General features: G+C 55.3%; 5 protein-coding genes across 8 annotated transcripts; 3 read left to right on the top strand and 2 right to left on the bottom strand.

Moving 5' to 3' along the window:
• Positions 1 to 685: 685 nt before the first annotated feature.
• On the top strand, positions 686 to 3,338 carry HSPB6 (heat shock protein family B (small) member 6). Its single transcript, XM_052655441.1, has 3 exons — positions 686 to 1,024; positions 2,027 to 2,149; positions 2,261 to 3,338. Exons 1-3 carry the CDS (start codon positions 701 to 703, stop codon positions 2,432 to 2,434), a joined length of 621 nt encoding a protein of 206 aa, XP_052511401.1. The 5' UTR covers positions 686 to 700; the 3' UTR covers positions 2,435 to 3,338.
• A 56-nt stretch (positions 3,339 to 3,394) lies between these two features.
• On the bottom strand, positions 3,395 to 8,601 carry LIN37 (lin-37 DREAM MuvB core complex component). 3 transcript variants are annotated; one of them, XM_052655437.1, is made up of 9 exons: positions 8,394 to 8,601; positions 5,470 to 5,608; positions 5,235 to 5,285; positions 4,884 to 4,913; positions 4,718 to 4,803; positions 4,464 to 4,630; positions 3,772 to 3,912; positions 3,611 to 3,684; positions 3,395 to 3,523 (listed from the first exon to the last, which is right to left on the bottom strand). In XM_052655437.1, exons 1-9 carry the CDS (start codon positions 8,425 to 8,427, stop codon positions 3,442 to 3,444), a joined length of 804 nt encoding a protein of 267 aa, XP_052511397.1. In that variant the 5' UTR covers positions 8,428 to 8,601; the 3' UTR covers positions 3,395 to 3,441. The 3 variants fall into 3 exon arrangements, with proteins under 3 accessions (XP_052511397.1, XP_052511400.1, XP_052511398.1); XM_052655440.1 differs by having other exon boundaries at positions 3,772 to 3,854; XM_052655438.1 differs by having other exon boundaries at positions 5,470 to 5,545.
• A 1,320-nt stretch (positions 8,602 to 9,921) lies between these two features.
• Positions 9,922 to 11,334, bottom strand: PSENEN (presenilin enhancer, gamma-secretase subunit). Its single transcript, XM_052656380.1, has 4 exons — positions 11,186 to 11,334; positions 10,899 to 11,052; positions 10,377 to 10,481; positions 9,922 to 10,190 (listed from the first exon to the last, which is right to left on the bottom strand). The coding sequence occupies exons 2-4, from the start codon at positions 10,957 to 10,959 to the stop codon at positions 10,051 to 10,053; spliced, it is 306 nt and encodes a 101-aa protein (XP_052512340.1). The 5' UTR covers positions 10,960 to 11,052; positions 11,186 to 11,334; the 3' UTR covers positions 9,922 to 10,050.
• A 90-nt stretch (positions 11,335 to 11,424) lies between these two features.
• U2AF1L4 (U2 small nuclear RNA auxiliary factor 1 like 4) lies at positions 11,425 to 13,598 on the top strand. 2 transcript variants are annotated; one of them, XM_052655828.1, is made up of 9 exons: positions 11,425 to 11,521; positions 11,667 to 11,754; positions 11,895 to 11,945; positions 12,153 to 12,219; positions 12,302 to 12,351; positions 12,430 to 12,528; positions 12,702 to 12,835; positions 12,939 to 13,034; positions 13,388 to 13,598. In XM_052655828.1, the coding sequence occupies exons 1-9, from the start codon at positions 11,478 to 11,480 to the stop codon at positions 13,470 to 13,472; spliced, it is 714 nt and encodes a 237-aa protein (XP_052511788.1). In that variant the 5' UTR covers positions 11,425 to 11,477; the 3' UTR covers positions 13,473 to 13,598. The 2 variants fall into 2 exon arrangements, with proteins under 2 accessions (XP_052511788.1, XP_052511787.1); XM_052655827.1 differs by lacking the exon at positions 11,895 to 11,945 and having other exon boundaries at positions 11,447 to 11,521.
• A 21-nt stretch (positions 13,599 to 13,619) lies between these two features.
• On the top strand, positions 13,620 to 16,369 carry IGFLR1 (IGF like family receptor 1). Its single transcript, XM_052655826.1, has 5 exons — positions 13,620 to 13,948; positions 14,356 to 14,578; positions 15,038 to 15,222; positions 15,553 to 15,940; positions 16,023 to 16,369. Exons 1-5 carry the CDS (start codon positions 13,871 to 13,873, stop codon positions 16,367 to 16,369), a joined length of 1,221 nt encoding a protein of 406 aa, XP_052511786.1. The 5' UTR covers positions 13,620 to 13,870.
• The last annotated feature ends 567 nt before the right edge of the window (positions 16,370 to 16,936 follow it).

Below are 16,936 nucleotides of genomic sequence, written 5' to 3'. Positions count from 1 at the left end.
ATTCCAGTCTAACTACGGATTTTTCCGTTGCAGGGGCCATCAGGGAGCCTACCCCCTCTCTAGCCGCCGTCCCTTCATCAGTCCAGAAGTCTACCAGTCCCTCCCGATCTTCTAACCACTTCCGTCTTGCTCCAGGAGCAGCTGGTTGCTCCAACTGCCACGCCTGGGCTCCCGGCCGAAGTGGCTGGATCATAACGAGCTATTTCGGGCCCCAGCTTTCGGCCCCCGTGGGGCCAGCCTGGACTGTTCCTGCCCGCGCCCCCTGGCTTCTGCTCACCTGGCAGATCCCGCTGTCCTGCTCACCCGAGGCTGAGTCAGACGCACAGAATTAGGCCCGGCTTGCCGGGGGTTGGGTCCAGGGCCCTGCTCAAATGGGAATAGGGTCTGTTCTGTGTCGTCCTGACAGCCTGGCCCAGCTACCGCATTCCCTCTACCCAGGAATCTGCTCCCAAGACCGGCATCTGCGTCATCCTCAGAGCACCTTCGGGGCGGGGGTGGATTAAAGGGACTGGGAATTCTTTGGTGGGTTTCTCAGGCTGTAGGTCCCAAACGCCACGCTTGCACCCCACTTTGGCAAGGCTCCGCCTCCTCAGCCTTAGTTTTTCTTTCGGGAAATTAGGGAATGATACCTCGCTGGCATCCAGCAGGAGCTTAATAAATGGCCAAGTCATTGTTGGGCTGTCTAAATAAGGCTCTATTAATGGCCGGCTCTGGCCGCGGTCCCAATGTCCCCGGGCGGCCCGCCGAGGGGCGGACACAGGGCTACTATAAAGCAGCGGTGGCGCTCGCTGGAGCACTGCGGAGCCTAGGGCGACAGCAGAGCAGGATGGAGATCCCAGTGCCTGTGCAGCCGTCTTGGCTGCGCCGCGCCTCGGCCCCTTTGCCTGGGCTGTCGGCTCCCGGGCGCCTCTTCGACCAGCGCTTCGGCGAGGGGCTGCTGGAGGCCGAGCTGGCTGCGCTCTGCCCTGCCGCGCTGGCCCCCTACTACCTGCGCGCACCCAGCGTGGCGCTGCCTACCGCCCAGGTGCAGACCTAGGGGAGGGGCGGTAACCCGACTACTTCCAAGGCTGGGGTCCTCGGTCACCTTGAGGGGGGTTAAGGAAAGTCCCTTGACTTTGAGCGGGGTGGAGAGTCCGGCCACTCAGAGGGGCTTCCGGAGTTCCTGGAGTACGGATTCTCAAAGGTCGTTTCCCTGAATCGGGTGGGAGGGCCCAGTCGGTGTGAGGAGGGTCTCACGTCCCAGAGTGTAAGGGCAGGGTCCCTAATAGGGTGGGGATGCTCCCTCTGAAGGGGTGTCTTGGTGATTCTGAAGGAGGCTGGGGACTCACGGAATCTGGGGAAAAGGGGGAGCCTAGTCATTCTGAAGGGCGTGGGGCTCCCAGTGACTCCCGGGGCGGGGCGGGGGGAATTTTCTGTTATTCTTGAGGAAGAGAGTTTGGAGACTGAGTGGTGACTGTGTGTGTCTCCTGGAGAGGCAGAGGCGAAGGAGGGTCCTGCAACTTGAGAAAGGGGGGTCTGGACACTCAGAAGTGGGGGAGTAGTGCTGCTGAAGGCTCAAGCAATCTCGTAACTCGAGCGGGAGGGTAGAAAGAGGATTCTGGAGAATCTGGGAGGAGGCTTTTTGGGGATTTCTGGCGGAGGTGGAGCAGTAAGGGCTCCAAGGGGCTCTGAGGGGAATGGGGCTGAGGAGTCAGTGCCCAGGAGGATACACGGACTACGAGGTTGTTGACTCTGGGGGAGCCGGCAGGCCTCACCCTGTGAGGGCATTGGTCCCTGACCTTGGAGGGCAAGGGATGGACCCTCATCACCCTGGATGAGGGGGAACTCCCCGGTGGCTACAGGGGGAGGGATGATGCCAGTTATTCTGGGTAAAGAGGTCCTGGGTGGCTAAGAGCAGGAAAGGGGACGTCCCAGTTCGGGAGGCCTGGATAGGCTGCAGCACCGGAACCAAAGGGGAACCGAGGGGAGGGGCCTCGCTGGGCCCCAGGAGCCGTGCCCCGCCCGATGACCATCAGGTTGTACGTAGGTATCGACCGACCCCGGGCATTTCTCGGTGCTGCTGGATGTGAAACACTTCTCACCCGAGGAAATTGCCGTCAAGGTGGTTGGTGACCACGTGGAAGTTCATGCGCGCCACGAGGAGCGCCCGGTGAGCCCGAGGGCGGGGGCGGGGCCAGAACGAGTAGGCGGGATCCACAGGCGGGAGGGGCGGGGCACCTACGGGAACCTGGCGGAATCTCTCAAGCCTCTCTCCCTCCAGGATGAGCACGGATACATTGCGCGCGAGTTCCACCGCCGCTACCGCTTGCCGCCTGGTGTGGACCCTGCGGCCGTGACGTCTGCGCTGTCCCCTGAGGGCGTCCTTTCCATCCAGGCCGCACCTGCGCCGGCCCAGGCCCCACTGCAGTCGCCGCCCGGGGCGGCTGCCAAGTAGGGGTCAGGGCACACCTGAACCCTGGGAGCCGCCTCAGCGCCCCCGCCCTTTCAAAGCCGACCTGACTCCTCCCAACCAGATGTCCCCAGCGCGCGCCAAGACTACCCGCCCACCCAGTCTGGGATGTGCCTTGAACCTTCCAACCTACTCATCCCCGATAATTTACTTTCCACTGACACTCCGGCTTTCACACCCTCTCGTGCTTTCAAATCTCCAGACACCTCTCTAACTTCCAGACCCTACAACCACAATCCCTCAGCTAGTCTCTCATCTCTACCAACCCCACTTGGCATATAACCCCACTTCAAACTCCCTATTTCCTTTTGACTTTTCTAGAAAAACATCCCCTCACCCCATTTCAATCCGACCCACCACCAAAGATCATGGTGTAGACAGCCCTGCCCCCACCCTAGGCCAGTCAAGCATAATCCCCCCTTCTCAAATGTCCAAGACTCTGCACAGACCTCCCACCCCGGACCATCCTGGCCTGGTCCCCAAGACTCTGGATCCTTCCCCTCATTCCAACCAGATACACTTCTCACCCTCTCCCTCCAACCCATCTTCTAACCTGAAACCTCAGCCAGCCACTCCCAGATCCTTGAACGCCTTTTCTGACCCTACCTTTGTACCCCTATTCTAAGCCAACCAGAACCCTCAACCTCGAACTGTACAGATACCTACCCCTCCTCCCCAGAGTCTGCACAGATATCTCACGCTATCCAGAACTCAGTCACTTTGTCTTGACCCCCCAAATCTCCAACCACAACAACCCTCCCCTTATTCTCCAAGACCCAACCAAGCAGCCACTTTCTTTAATTCCCTACAATTTTTCTCCCTCCTCAAATTCCCTGATGCCCCATCCCCTACCTAGGTCCACTCCCCCAATAAATGTGCTAGAGCTGTGCTAACTGTTTTATGTCTGATCCAGGAAGGATAGGCTGTAGCAAATGGAGACCAGTGTGGAGGAGGGGAATGTTTATTGGGATGGGGGTGGGGACAGGGGAACATCACTGTCTCTCGTACATCTCCCGTAGGATCTTCATGCTCTCTGAGTAACGAAGCTGGTTCCGATGAGATGCCTCCTTCCACCTGCAGTGGGGGTGGGGGAAAAGCAGAGGGAGGACTCAGCAGTTGGAGCAGAGGCCATAGAGAACAAGCTGGTGGGGGGATGCTCACCTCTGGCGGATACGCTTCCAGCGCTGCATGTTACGGTAGATAAGCGTGGAGGGTGAGGGCTCAGGCTCGGAGGGCTGCATGGCAGAGAGGCCAGGCTGGGTGACCACACTCATACCCCACAACACCTGCCCCATGGCCCTGAGCCAGCCCAGCATACTCACCTCATCATCAGGGGTACCCTGGGTCTCAGGCTGCAGCGGGGATGGAATTCGGGATCTGCAGGCGTCTCCAGGTGGCCCAGGAGCTGTGGGTGGAGGCAGCTTATACACGTCACGACTCTTGCTGTTGGTGACTTCAGAACCCTGGGGATACAAGGACCCCACACCAGGCCCAACAGAGTCAGAGAAGAGGGTCAGGGACATCATTTCACACCTTCCCCAGCAACAAAAGACATGAAGGTTTCTCCAGGGACTTGTACTTAGGAGTCATGTGTCTGCTCCAAGGACCCCTGTCCAACCCAGGGACCCCTGATCACTCCTGCCCAGCATAGAGACCTCCATCTATGGAGACCTCCATTCCTAGCCCAGGGGGTTGCCATCTGCTCCCCTAGACCAGGTGGCTATACCTGGTTGCCCTAAGGACCCCTGCCTAGTCTCTTAGCTCTTGGTGACTTCTGATCTTGGAGGGCACATCTATTTACCCAGGGACCCTGTCTCCTCTGCCTCTCAGACCAGAGAGCCATGTCGGTCTGCTCTAGGGCACTCCAACCTTTGCCCTGGCCTAAGGGTTCCTATCTATGTGCCTCACCAGATTCAGGAGTCACTGGTGTTCTTGTCTGCCAGGGAGGGTGCCTTGTGACTGCCTACCCATTGCACTCCCGGGCTGCTGGGCAGGAACCCACCACTCATCTCACCTCCTCATCCTCAGGCAGGGGAGGCAGTGGCGAGCTGGGTGAGCGTTCACGCTCACGCACTGTGGGGCTGTTGCGCATCCAGGCTCGGCAGATGGGGTACAGTGGCGTGTTCTCACTGAACTGAGCCAAGTCCACACTCCGGTCAAACAGCTTGATCACATAGGTGTCTAGAGTGGGGCGAGTAGGAAGGGTATGAACATCCTTGCCTAGCCCCCCCAATCACTGCCTGCCCTCGAGGGCCACCGCCTACTCACTGGATCGCTGTGGCCCTCCCTCAGCCAGCCCCTCATCCATCTCCCTCCTCTTCTTCCTCCGCTGGTGGGGGAATCGGGCAGATGGCCTGTGTGGGGAGGGAGAACATCAGGACCAGGGTGGGGACTACAGACCTCTCATCAGCTGGTGGGGCCCCTGCCACCTTACCGTTTGCCAGTGGCCGTGATGGAGCAATCCCTGTGGGGAGAGGCAGGGTGTCATGTTAGCAGGCTTGCCCTTAAACGAATGCCTGCTCACAACCCCTCAAAGAGCACCCTGGGGGTACTGTGAATGAGCTCATAGAGATCCCACCAAACCCTGCAACCTTGGGTCCCACCCCTTGCAAGCTGACGTGCTATCATCAGGGGACCTGAGCTTCTGCTGCTCCATGGCTTTTGTACGTGAAGAATGGTTAAGACTGTGATGGAGAAAGCACGGGGCAGGGGGCTCAGGGCTCAGATGAAGAAAGAAGTTATCTACCACAAACCCTCAGACACAGATCCCATCAATAAAACTTACTTGTTGTGGGTGTCTGAGGAGGTCTTCCCAGGTTCCTCATCCAGACGCTCCCTGGTAGCAGAAGAGAATTGCATGCTCAGGGTTCCCAGGGCCCAGGGTGGGAAAGTACCCAGTGGCCTCATCCATTGGGCCTCTTCCTTCCTAAGTCAGTCTCTGGGGTCCCACCCACAACCAGAGGGTCCCACCCACTAGGGCCCCCCACTTCCCATGACCCTGTCCTGGGTCAGATCCCAACCTGTCCATGTGACTCTTCTCTAGCAGACACTGCAGAACAGCATCCAGTTGGTTCCGGGCCTTGGCCATCTCCAACTCTGGGGAAGAGGGGGGGCACCAAGCAGGAGTCACTTCCCAGGCCCAAGCCAGGTGGGCAGCCACTGCACCAGGAAAGGGTATGCAGATCCAATCGTTTGGCTGGGCCAGGCGTGCTAGGAGGGTATAGTGGGCAGAGCCTACTAAAGAGCAAGAGCTCTGGCTTCCAGGGCTGACCCACACACTCATGTGTGATCTAAAGTGAATCACCTTACCTCACTGAGCCTGTTTCCTCATCTTGAAAATGGGTCTCCAAATGATATCTATTGCTAGGACTGTTTTGAGGTTTAAATAAACCTATGCTGTATATGAAAGCTTATTATGTGCCAAGCATTGTTCCAGGCATGTCATGTATATCAACCCATTGAATTTTTTACAACAACCCTGGCAGGTGGATAGGATTTTTATCCCCATTTCAGAGATGATGAAACTGAGGCACAGAGAGGATAGGCTACTTGCCCAAAGTTACACAGCTAGAAAGTTGAAAGGCTGAAGATATACACCAGGTCATTTGGCTCCAGAGTGGACATTATAAGGCAGGGGCTCAAACTGGGTGCAGAATCTAGCCCCAAGATGCACTTTGTTTGGCTAAGGTAATGGGGTTACTTCAAATCTGTTAAATCTGAATGAGATGACTACATTTGAATAGTTGGGAGATTTCACCTAAAATACCCATTTTGGGCTCCCCCCCCCCCCCCCCCCAGGAAATGAGATTTCTTGGCCCACCTTTCTGCATGCCACAGACCCAGCCTGGCCCTAAGAACCTATGTGTTTGCCTCTCTTCATCACAGAACTTATGGAGGTGATAATGTTATAAATCTCCTTACATTTCTTGTGCAGTGTTCATTCTTCTCTTCCAACTAATAGGAGCTCTGACCCAGTGCTCAGAGCCCAGAAGGACACTCGGGGACATGACTAGCCAGCACTGAGACTTCCTGAAGAGGCCAGGAGACATTACTCAGAGCAGACAGGGTGGGGATGTGGGGCTGGGAGCAGCTGAGATTCTCTAGCAAAGAGCCCTGGGAAGGAGCCAAGGTGTGAATAATGCCCAATGTCTTTCCTCAGTCCCTGCTTCTCTCCTGAACCTCAGATCTTGGGATCCCATGGACTCCCAGACACTTCTCCCTGGACATCCCCCAGGCTCCTTCCATGGACTGGGTCCCACACTGGCCTCAGTGTCTCTAAACGTATCCTTTCTTCCTGGACCGCCATCTCAGAGATATCCCTATTGTCACCCAGTCCTTTTCTCGGTCTCAACATGGTCATTGCTCTCCCTTCCCCGCCCACCCCACAACCTGTCTACTTGTCTCCTGAGGTTCTCTCCCCTCTCCCACCTCCCTGGTCTATCTGTCGTGTCCCTTCCTTCCCCTGGGCCCCCAGCCTCAGTCTCCCCTTCTGATTCACCCTCCACAAGGTTGCCAGGGGAATCTTCCTAAAGCCAAACCCGATCCCGATCTTTCCCTGTTTAGAATGCTCCAGAACTCTGCAGTGCCCTCTGAGGCAGAGTCCTAATGGTCAGCCTGGTGTTCACAGGCTTCCATGACCCTGCCTACTCCTTCCTCAACACCCTCATTTGTGGTCAGACCCCCTTCACTCTTCCACCCACGACTTTTGGGGCATTTTTTGGCAGTTGGAGGGGGCATCTTGTAAAGACTTCCTCTGTGGTTCAAAACCCTCCCTTGGCTCCCCATTGCCCTTGGAGCAAAAGCCAAAGTCATAACCAGGGCCCACAAGATCTGCCCCTTTCCTTCACCTCTTTGCTCTCATCTCCTCACCTTTCTACCTCACTTCACTTGCTCTGCTCCAGCCACTCTGGCCTCCCTGCTGGCCCTTGAACATGCCAGAGAAATCTTTCACTTCTCTGCCATTTCAAAGCTATTTCCTTTGTCAGATTTGCTGTTCCCTCACTTATCACTCTCTCCCTCACCTTGCCTCACTCCTGATCTCCTTAGCTTCTCTTGTTTTTTTCTTTTTTTTCTTTTTGACCACTTATAGCATTTACTACGGAGAAGGCAATGGCACCCCACTCCAGTACTCTTGCCTGGAAAATACCATGGATGGAGGAGCCTGGAAGGCTGCAGTCCATGGGGTCGCTGAGCGTGGGACACGACTGAGCAACTTCCCTTTCACTTTTCACTTTCATGCATTGGAGAAGGAAATGGCAACCCACTCCAGTATTCTTGCCTGGAGAATCTCAGGGACGGGGGAGCCTGGTGGGCTGCCGTCTATGGGGTCGCACAGAGTCGGATACGACTGAAGCGACTTAGCAGCACCAGCGTTTACTATCTCATGTCATTTTACTTGGTCTGGATTCCAGGTCTCTCCCACCACCCTTAACATGCTAGCCCTGGGTTCCCATCAGCTTGGCCCAAACCCAGAATGACTTCCTCTCTCAGCTTCAGTTTCCCCATCTATATTTCCTACTTCCTAGGAAATAGGAATTATCAATCCCCTAGGATTATTGGGATACAGTGACTGCAAAGATTAAAAGCTTTCCTGTACTTCAGGTGATCAGCATAATGCTTCACTCAAGACCACTGCCAGAAAGGGGGAAATGGAGGCAGAGCCAGGAAGAGAGTCCTTCCTGGAGTCACACGGTTCGGGTTCCCCATGTGGGACTGCATCACACTGCCAGGCCACCACCATTCAGCCTCAAAGCTATCCTGAACACAGTTCGGGAGGGTATCAAGGTGGCCGGAATCGCTCGATCGATGCCTGACAGCGGTAGTCATATGGGCTGCAGGGAGAAGTCACGCAGTCCACCTTATCGCGATAATCCTGTTTAATGGGGCTCCCTTACCCTGATCAGTCCGCTGCTCCCTTACCTGCCCCCAACCTCGGGATCCTCACCTGATTTCTCCACTTTCACCTTCACCGGGAACATGGTTGGGGTCTGGGATCTGGGTAGCTAGGCCAGAGGAGCCCAAAAGAGCCTAATGTCACAAGTCAAGGCCGGAGGCAGACGGGGAGAGGTCAAAGGTAAGCTTCATGTGTAGCCAGTCCGCCGCCCTGAGCAGTGTCCGGCCGCGACGGACGCAGATGCCGCCACCTCCTCCCGTTCCTTCTGTGGGCGGGCCCTTTCGGCAGTTCCTTGTTCCCATTAGTCAGTGCAACCGTCAATCTTATATCGTGGCCAATTAATAGCTGCCGCTGTCGGCTCCCAGCTTTCAGTCCCACCTTCCTAGAGCTTAGTTTCCGGAAACAAACCAACGACATCCAGGGGCTCTTCCTGGGACGTGGTTCTAACTTCCGAGACTCGGTAGAAGTAACGCACGGTGGGAAACGAAGGATCAGAGCATCGCGAGGCTGCTGCTTAGAACTTGGAGAGTTAGAAGCTTTTGAGTAACATCAGTTTAGCTATTGAACAGGAGTTATTTAACCGTGGAAGTCTCTTTATCCCTAAGAGGAAAACGAATTTGGGGTTAGGCGGGGCTTGCTCTTACTGAACACTCGCTAGGTGCCAGCTGCTGCTGCTGCTAAGTCGCTTCAGTCGTGTCCGACTCTCTGTGACCCCCTAGACGGCAGCCTACCAGGTAGCTCCCTGTTAATCTCTTTTCAAGTTTAGCCTCATTCACTTAGCGAATATTAGCGTGCCCAGGTACTTCTCTAGGTACTGGGGACACCGCAGTGAACAAAACGATAAAAATCCTTGCCCTAATGAGCTTATAGAGAATGGAAAATAAACAATAAACAAGTAGAACATTTTAAATGCAATGTAATAGGAAAAAGAATATAGCCTGAAAGAGACATGGAGAGTACCCAGGAGGGGGACTGAAACTTTAAATAGGATGGTCAAGGAAGCCTTCTCTAATAAAGCAATTGAATACTTTTCTATAGCTACGGACAGTCTCCTTCAGAAAATGGGGAACTTACATTTACCACATGTGCCTTGGCCCAGATAAATTCTAGGGGGTAGTGTTGTGATCCACATTTCTGATGAGAATAATGAAGCCCAGTGGAAAAGTATATATTTTCAAATTCACATACTACCAGTACAGGATAACAGCCTCTACTAATGAAAGTACTCTTCCTTTCTGGTTCCAAATCTGTAAAACAGTGTTCCCAAGCAAGTTTTCTATTTTTGAGAGTTATGAGTAGTATACAGTAAACTAATGCACATCATGTTTGAAGCACTAAGCCTAATACAAAGTAAGCAACCAATACATGTTCCTGAATATTAATAATTATTTTAGGGAATTCCCTGGCAGTCCAGTGGTTGGGACTCCATGCTCTCACTGCCAAGGGCCCAGAGGGCCTGGGTTCAATCCCTAGTTGGGAAAATAAAATTTCACACGGTGTGTGCATGGCGGGCAAAAAAAACCCACAAACCCCAAATCATCTTATCCTTCAATCTCCAAAAGATCCCAGGAAGTCAATATTGAGAATTAGGGTCCTTTATTGGGGGATGTCAGCAGAGAACATAGGAGACAAGAACAAGTCTTAAGGGCTTGAGAGTGGGCTTGGAGTAGAGGAGCCCATCCTGGTCCTCAGGCCTGTACAGAAGCTGTCAGGGGGTACCCAGGGGTATGGTGAAGGAGAGGTAGTCCCCAAGGGCGCCCCAACGTGGCCGGTAGATCTGGAAGATAGTGATCCAGGTGGAGAGTACAATCACCCATAAGAAGAAGCCCACAGCTGAGCGCCAGACATCTGCAAGAGGGAACAGGAAGGGAAAGGTTGTCGTCCACCTGCTCTGTGGTCTCCCTGAGACCAGCCCTCTCTTCTCTTCCACAAAGTTCCAGGATTCTTGACCCTCTGTCATCCCCTCCCACCAAGGCTTCTTGAGTCCCCCTCCTTACACCTGATGGCCTCCCTTCATCTGTGCCCTGGACTCACAGCCTTTGATTTGGCTCTGCTCCGTGTATGCCGGGACAATGAAGGCCTCTCGGAAGAACCAGAAAATGTTGACCAACCAGAGAAAAGGCAGGAAGGCAAACCCACCTAAAGAGAAGAAAAAAGACTGGGACATGAAGAAATGAGGATCCCCCCAACACCTACCTGTTGAAAGGTCCAGTAGGAAGATCCTCTCCCACAACCTAAGTGAAATGGGTATCTCTGCTATCAGGGACTCAGAAATCCTGGCTCCTCCCTGGGAGTCAAGAATCCTAGTCCTCAACCACGTCTTTGTCAGAACCAGGAGTCCAGCCCCCGCAACATTTCTCTTTTGGGACCCAGAAATTGAGGTCCCAGGTCTCCTCCTTCAGCAAGACTCAGGCCCTTCCTCTCTTGGGACCAAAGAATCGGCGTCCCCAGCCACTTCATCCTCTGGACCCAAGAACCCAGGCCCCCAGACCCTCTTCCATCAGGCGCTCTAGTCCCGCCCCCTCTCTTCGGGTACCCTAGGATACCGGCCCTTACCCAGGTAGTACTTCCGGCAGAGGTTCAACTTCTCCTCGTTGGACACTCGCTCCAAGTTCATAGTTGCGCTGGGGCCGGGTCTTCCGAGGGTCTGGGGCAAGACCCAAGTCCTGACTCTAAGTGACAGATCCAAGGATCACAAACAACCACGCCCCTATTAGGACAAAACGGAGAGAAACTGAAGGATGGATTTTCTGGAAGAAGGGCACCCCTGCCCCCACCAGCAAGCTGACTGGGTTGAGACGCTCTTTACGTTTATTTGGGTGCGGAAACGACCCCCGACTCACCAGTCGAGTCTTAACTTCCTCCGGTCTGGGCCCCTTTGCCACTTTCAACCACGGACTTTTGCGCGAGATGCCCCAAGTTTCTCTGGAGATTGTAGTTTTTCTGATGAGGCAACGCCGCGCGCATGCCCCTTCAGGCAACTCCACTGGGTGAGCCTGTGCGGAGAGTGCGAGCCTGCATCACGCAAGCGCACTAGGGAGTTTCCAGTGCGGAGGCAGCGAACTACACTTCCCAGTGCTTTTAAGCAACGGAAATGACGTAAATAGCAGACAGAGTTGGAGGGTTTGGGTAAAAATGGCTGAATATTTAGCATCGATATTCGGGACTGAGAAGGACAAGTGAGAATGGGTGCAGGGAGTGGCCCCTTCGGGGGGCCGGGGACGGGGCACTTGGCAACCTGGTGGCTGGGCGGCGTGGATCGGTGTTTCTGGAGTGTCCAGCTCCCTGGCCCTCGGTTCACCTCTGTCTTTGCACCTCTTCCAGGGTTAACTGCTCTTTTTACTTTAAGATCGGGGCCTGCCGGCACGGGGACCGGTGCTCCCGGCTTCACAACAAGCCGACTTTCAGCCAGGTGAGACCCGGCGCGGATCCTGGGGGGTTAACGCCTCCTGGCCATTCCCCTTCTGTTGTCCATCATCACGAGGTCCCGCCTTTTCCGGATTTCTAGGGCCCACCCTATCGCCCGGTTTTTTTCTTGTCGGACCTCTACAGGTTCCTCCCCCAACCTTCAGGCTCTTCTCCCAGGAACTTGGCCACGCCCCCGTACGTACAGACCACACCCCTGGGCTATCCCTCACTGCTAGATACCCTCTCTTCTGGTTCTCTGAGGGGCAAGCGTTGCTGAGGCACGCAAGATGTTTATGCTTTTTTCTCTGTTTCGAGGTCTCACCCGCAACCTTCATATCCCACCCCTTCGCATATAACCCCGCCCTCTGAACTCAGGCCCTGCCCCCTTTAAATTCTGTTCAGACCATAGTGCTGCTCAACCTGTATCGGAATCCACAGAACACCGCCCAAACCGCAGACGGATCGCACTGTGAGTAAGCGGCCAGTGCTGGGGGCAGGGCGGACAGCCCCCAGCAGGCCGCCCTCTGATTCCACCCTGCCCCCGCCTCCAGGTCACGTGAGCGACGTGGAGGTGCAAGAACACTATGATAACTTCTTCGAGGTGAGGGAGGGTTGGCGGGGGTGGGTTGAGTTTCCCGTAGGCCGGGAGCTCCGCTGATTTCCTCCTAATCTTCCACAGGAAGTGTTCACCGAACTGCAGGAGAAGTACGGGGAGATTGAAGAGATGAATGTGTGCGACAACCTGGGGGATCACCTCGTGGGCAATGTTTATGTCAAGGTGCCTGCTGTCCCCCCAGAGCCCAGAAGTGAAGGCATTTCAGTGCCTAAAAGTCACCACTGAAGCCTCACAGCCTGAGGTCCATCACTAAAAGCGGTCCAGCCCTTGAGCTGCTAGCTAATCCTCTGAAGATTTCTGAGTTTGATTGTTCACCCTGACTGACTTTTCCTCAGTTTCGGCGTGAGGAAGATGCAGAGCGGGCAGTGGTTGAGCTCAATAACCGCTGGTTCAACGGGCAAGCTGTGCATGCTGAGCTGTCTCCCGTCACCGATTTCCGGGAGTCGTGCTGTCGGCAGTATGAGATGGGGTATGCTAGTACAGCAGTGGGATGGGCACCTGGAGTCCCAGGCTTCTGTTGTGTGTTGAGGGGGCTGTCAGTGGCCTCATCCATGTATTTATCCTTTACCCAGGGAATGTACCCGAGGTGGTTTCTGCAACTTCATGCACCTGCGACCCATTTCCCGCGACCTCAGGCGGCAGCTCTACGGGCGGGGACCCAGGCGCAGGTATTTCAGGACCAGCCTGCCAAGACTTCTCATACCCCAAGCCCCCTGAACCCTGAGATGAATCTGATCCTATGCCCCAATAAGTGTCTCAGCCTTTTGTGCCCTAAGACTAGTCCTCAGCCCTATCTGAAGGTCAGCATCTAAGTCTCAACCCCTAAACCAGCCTGAACCCCAAACCCAAGTCCATCCTGGCTCTCCAGTCCTGAGATTAGTCCCTATGCGCCTATCCTGAGGCCACCCCCCGGAGCTATTTACTTCATCAATTGCCATGATTTATCCCTGAGCAGGGAGGCTGAACTGGAAGATCTGCACATCATTCCCTATGGCTCTAACCCTCCTCTCTATGTCCCCAGGTCACCCCCAAGGTCCCATACTGGCCACCGTCCCCGAGAAAGAAATCGACGACGGTCTCCAGACCACCGGCATGGCCGTTTCTGAGACCCTGACCCCCTTGCCCTCCACCCTTGGCAGGCACAGATGTTCCTCGCCAGGACACCTCCTCAAAGTTCCCGTAACTTCCCAGTGACATCTTCTCCAGACTCTGGGTCTCCATGATGTAACACCTTCAACACAGGGAACTTCTATTGCCCCTCCCCTAATAAAATTCTGTACTGAGGGTTTAGAGCTTTGTTGTTAGCTTAAGCCTGGCTGTAGGCTGGTTTCCTTCCACCCCCACATCTGGTGAAAAGGGGAAGCGGGGCTGGGCTCTGGCCACAACCTCAGCCAAGGAACTTCCAACAACAGGTGCAAAAGCAGAACACCCAGGGTCCCAGAAATCCCCAAGTGGGACTGGATAGGTGGGGCTGCCTTTGTGCTGGAAACTTCACATCTGGCTGATGACTCTCGAGGGAGATGCTTGGTTGCAGCAGGTTGGAGGACTCCTAATCTGGAGGAGATTGTGGTTAGGAGCTAAGGTAAGGTTGCTGGGCATTGGGTGGGAGTGTGTAGTGGGTGAGGATTGGGTCCTCCATGCCCACTGCCCCGCGATTGAAGTAGGTATTCTATGCCAGATACTGTTCTAAATGCTTTACTATCAGTCACAGTTTTACTTCTCCAGTTACCCTCTGAGACAGGTTACTATTATTATCCCATTTTACAGATGGGAAAACAGGGCAGGAAGATGGCAGAGATAGGTTATAAATCCACGCAATCTGGCTCTAGAGTCCTCGCTCTAGTGATCTCAAGGCCTTATGGCCTGTCTGATAACCGGCCAGGAGTTGGACTAGGGGCTGGGGGATAGATTCTTGGCTTCTGAAGGGGACTGAGGGTCCTATGCCTCCACATCCACTGCTTCCTTCTTCTGCCCCGGTTTCCTGGCAAGTGCGGCAGAAGCGCTGTGGCAGGAAGTCGTGTGGTCAGGGGCCCCCAGATTGCAGGCTCCGCCCGGATGGGGCCCCTATGCCTCCTCCGGACTGCTGTGCTGCTCCTGGCCCAGGCGGCGCCTTGGGAGGCCTCTCAGCACTGCGGCCGCCTCGAGTACTGGAACCCTGACAACCGGTGCTGCGGCAGCTGCCTGCAGCGCTTCGGGCCGCCCCCTTGCTCGGGTGAGGAGCGGGAAACTGGGCGTTTGTATATGTTCGGGCGGAGTTAAAGGGTGATGGGGGCGGGGGGAGGGGCGAGGTCTGTGTGCTACGGCCTGTGAGGCTTGCTTCGGGGTAGGGGCGGTGGGTTGTGCATAGACGAGTGAGGATGGGGGCTAAGCCTGCGAAGAAAGGAGCTGTGTGGGTTAAGAGGGTCAAGGTGAAGGTGTGTGACCCATTACGCGGGAACCGAGCAGTGAGGAAGAAGTGGGCGGGACAATTTAAGGGGCGGTGCCTGGGTAGAGAGGGTTGGGAGGCTGCTTGAGATACTGTGGGGCGGGTTTAGAGGTGATAGGTCCGCTGATAGGTTGGGTGAGTACCGTATAAGGGGCGGGGCCTGCAAGGATAGGGCATAGATGAAAGGGCGTTGCTAGCGCAGAGAAGGCCGGCTTGACAACAGCACGTGAGACACTCTCCCACCAGACCTAGAGTTTTCGGAAAACTGCGGGCTGGATGATGCTGGCAATCACGTAATGCACCCCTTCCAAGAGTGTCCTCCTGGACAGTGCAATAGCAACAGCGCGGAGCTATGTAGCCTTTGTGGCGGCGGAGCAACGGCACCCATTCCGTCGGGGAGCCGCGGCGGAACTGGGCGGCCCTGCCGAGAGGTACTGCTTAGGTTTCAGAGGGCCTGGGCAGGGGTGCAGCTTAAGGGAGCGGGGCGAGAACTGGAGGCCTGACTTGGGATCGGATGGGTGGGGTCTTATTAAGGGAAGGGGAATAGCTTAACTGAAGAGGGTAGGGATGGGGCCATGGTATCTGGAGATGACTTGCCTGGGTTTAAAGGAGTCGAGGGTTGCGGGGGGCGGGGGGGGGGGGGCGGGGGCTGGATCAGGCGGGGATGTAGACCCATTGAAGGAGGTAAGGATGAGAGGTTTGTGCTGAGAATTCACAAGTTGGGCATGCCTCGCACTTTATTCCAACCCCTTGTTTTCCAGAAGCCTGTCCCTAACAAGGAGCCCTGCCCACTGACACCTGGAAAATCGAGCATCCTTAGCTCCCAGGAGCCCAGCTCACCAGCGATTCCCAGTGTTTCGTGGACTTCTGAGCACAAAGCCCCTCAGCAAGCCTGGCCGAGTTTGAGTTTTGCCCTATTCCTAGTGCTGGTTCTGCTCGTGACCTCAGCCATAATCCTGCTTGCCCTGCAAAGGCACCACCGTCGCCTCAACCAAAGGAAAGCAGTCCAACACCCGTATCCTAGCTTGGTTTGCAGCAACCTTGACACCCACACCTGCTTCTTGCACTCGTCCTCTCCAGCCTCCTTGGAGACTTCAGAGGCAAGGGACTCATGGAAGGAGGTCTCTCTGTCTCCACTCCTAGGCAGGGGTTAGTTGAGGATACACCAAGGATGGGGAGGTGGACTGGAAGCTTGTACTCCCCCTTCCTGACCCCTCACTTTGTCTCCCAGAGATGCCAAGACTGGAGTCACAGCCCCTCTCTCGCCTCCTGGATGAGCTGGAGGTGCTGGAGGAGCTGATCCTGTTGCTGGATCCTGAGCCTGGGCCAGGTGGGAGGATGGCCTGTGGCACCACGCGACACCTGGCTGCAAGATACGGACTGCCTGCTGCCTGGTCCACTTTCGCCTACTCACTGCGGCCCAGTCGCTCACCTCTGAGGGCTCTGATTGAGATGGTGGTGGCGCGGGAGCCCTCTGCCTCTCTGGGCCAGCTTGGCACACACCTGGCCCAGATAGGGAGGGCAGATGCACTGCAGGTGCTGTCCAAACTTGGCTCATCAGGGGCTTGCCTGGCCTAGTATTCAATAAAGTTTCTATTGAAGTGCTGCTGTCTCTGGGCCTCATTAAGAGCCCTCTTAAAACAGTATGAATTAGGAATTCCTGGCACCACAGTAGCTCCAACTCTGCATTCCCACTACAAGGGGACTGGGTTTGATTTCCCATCAGGAAACTAGGATCTTGCATGCCGCTCCCCACCCCCAAAGCCTTAATTGGGCCAAAACCCAACAGACATCCTGATTCCCCTTCTAATCCCACCCCCACGGAATGGGCCAATCCCACCTCACAAGACCAGCTGTGGGTTACCTCTGGGCAACCAGGGTCCCCTCTGAGAAAAGGCCCTGCTCCCCCGGGAGAGTTCATCTAAAAGGACTTAGTTCAATTCTAACCCAGAACAGGTACTGTATTTAGCTCTGAGCCTTCAGAGACCCCACAATTCTAGTTCTGAACCATGCCCTTACCTACCTGTTCAGGCTGACGGGTTTCCCTGGCTCAGGAAGGGTGTGGGGCACAGAGAAACGAGGTCCTACCTGTCCCCTGCACCATACAAATGGAAGACCACCTCTCCAAACATTGACAGACTTTAT

This window comes from Budorcas taxicolor, chromosome 18 (assembly GCF_023091745.1).
Source record: "Budorcas taxicolor isolate Tak-1 chromosome 18, Takin1.1, whole genome shotgun sequence".
NCBI lineage: Eukaryota > Metazoa > Chordata > Mammalia > Artiodactyla > Bovidae > Budorcas > Budorcas taxicolor.
This window is presented reverse-complemented; position numbering and strand designations above follow the sequence as displayed.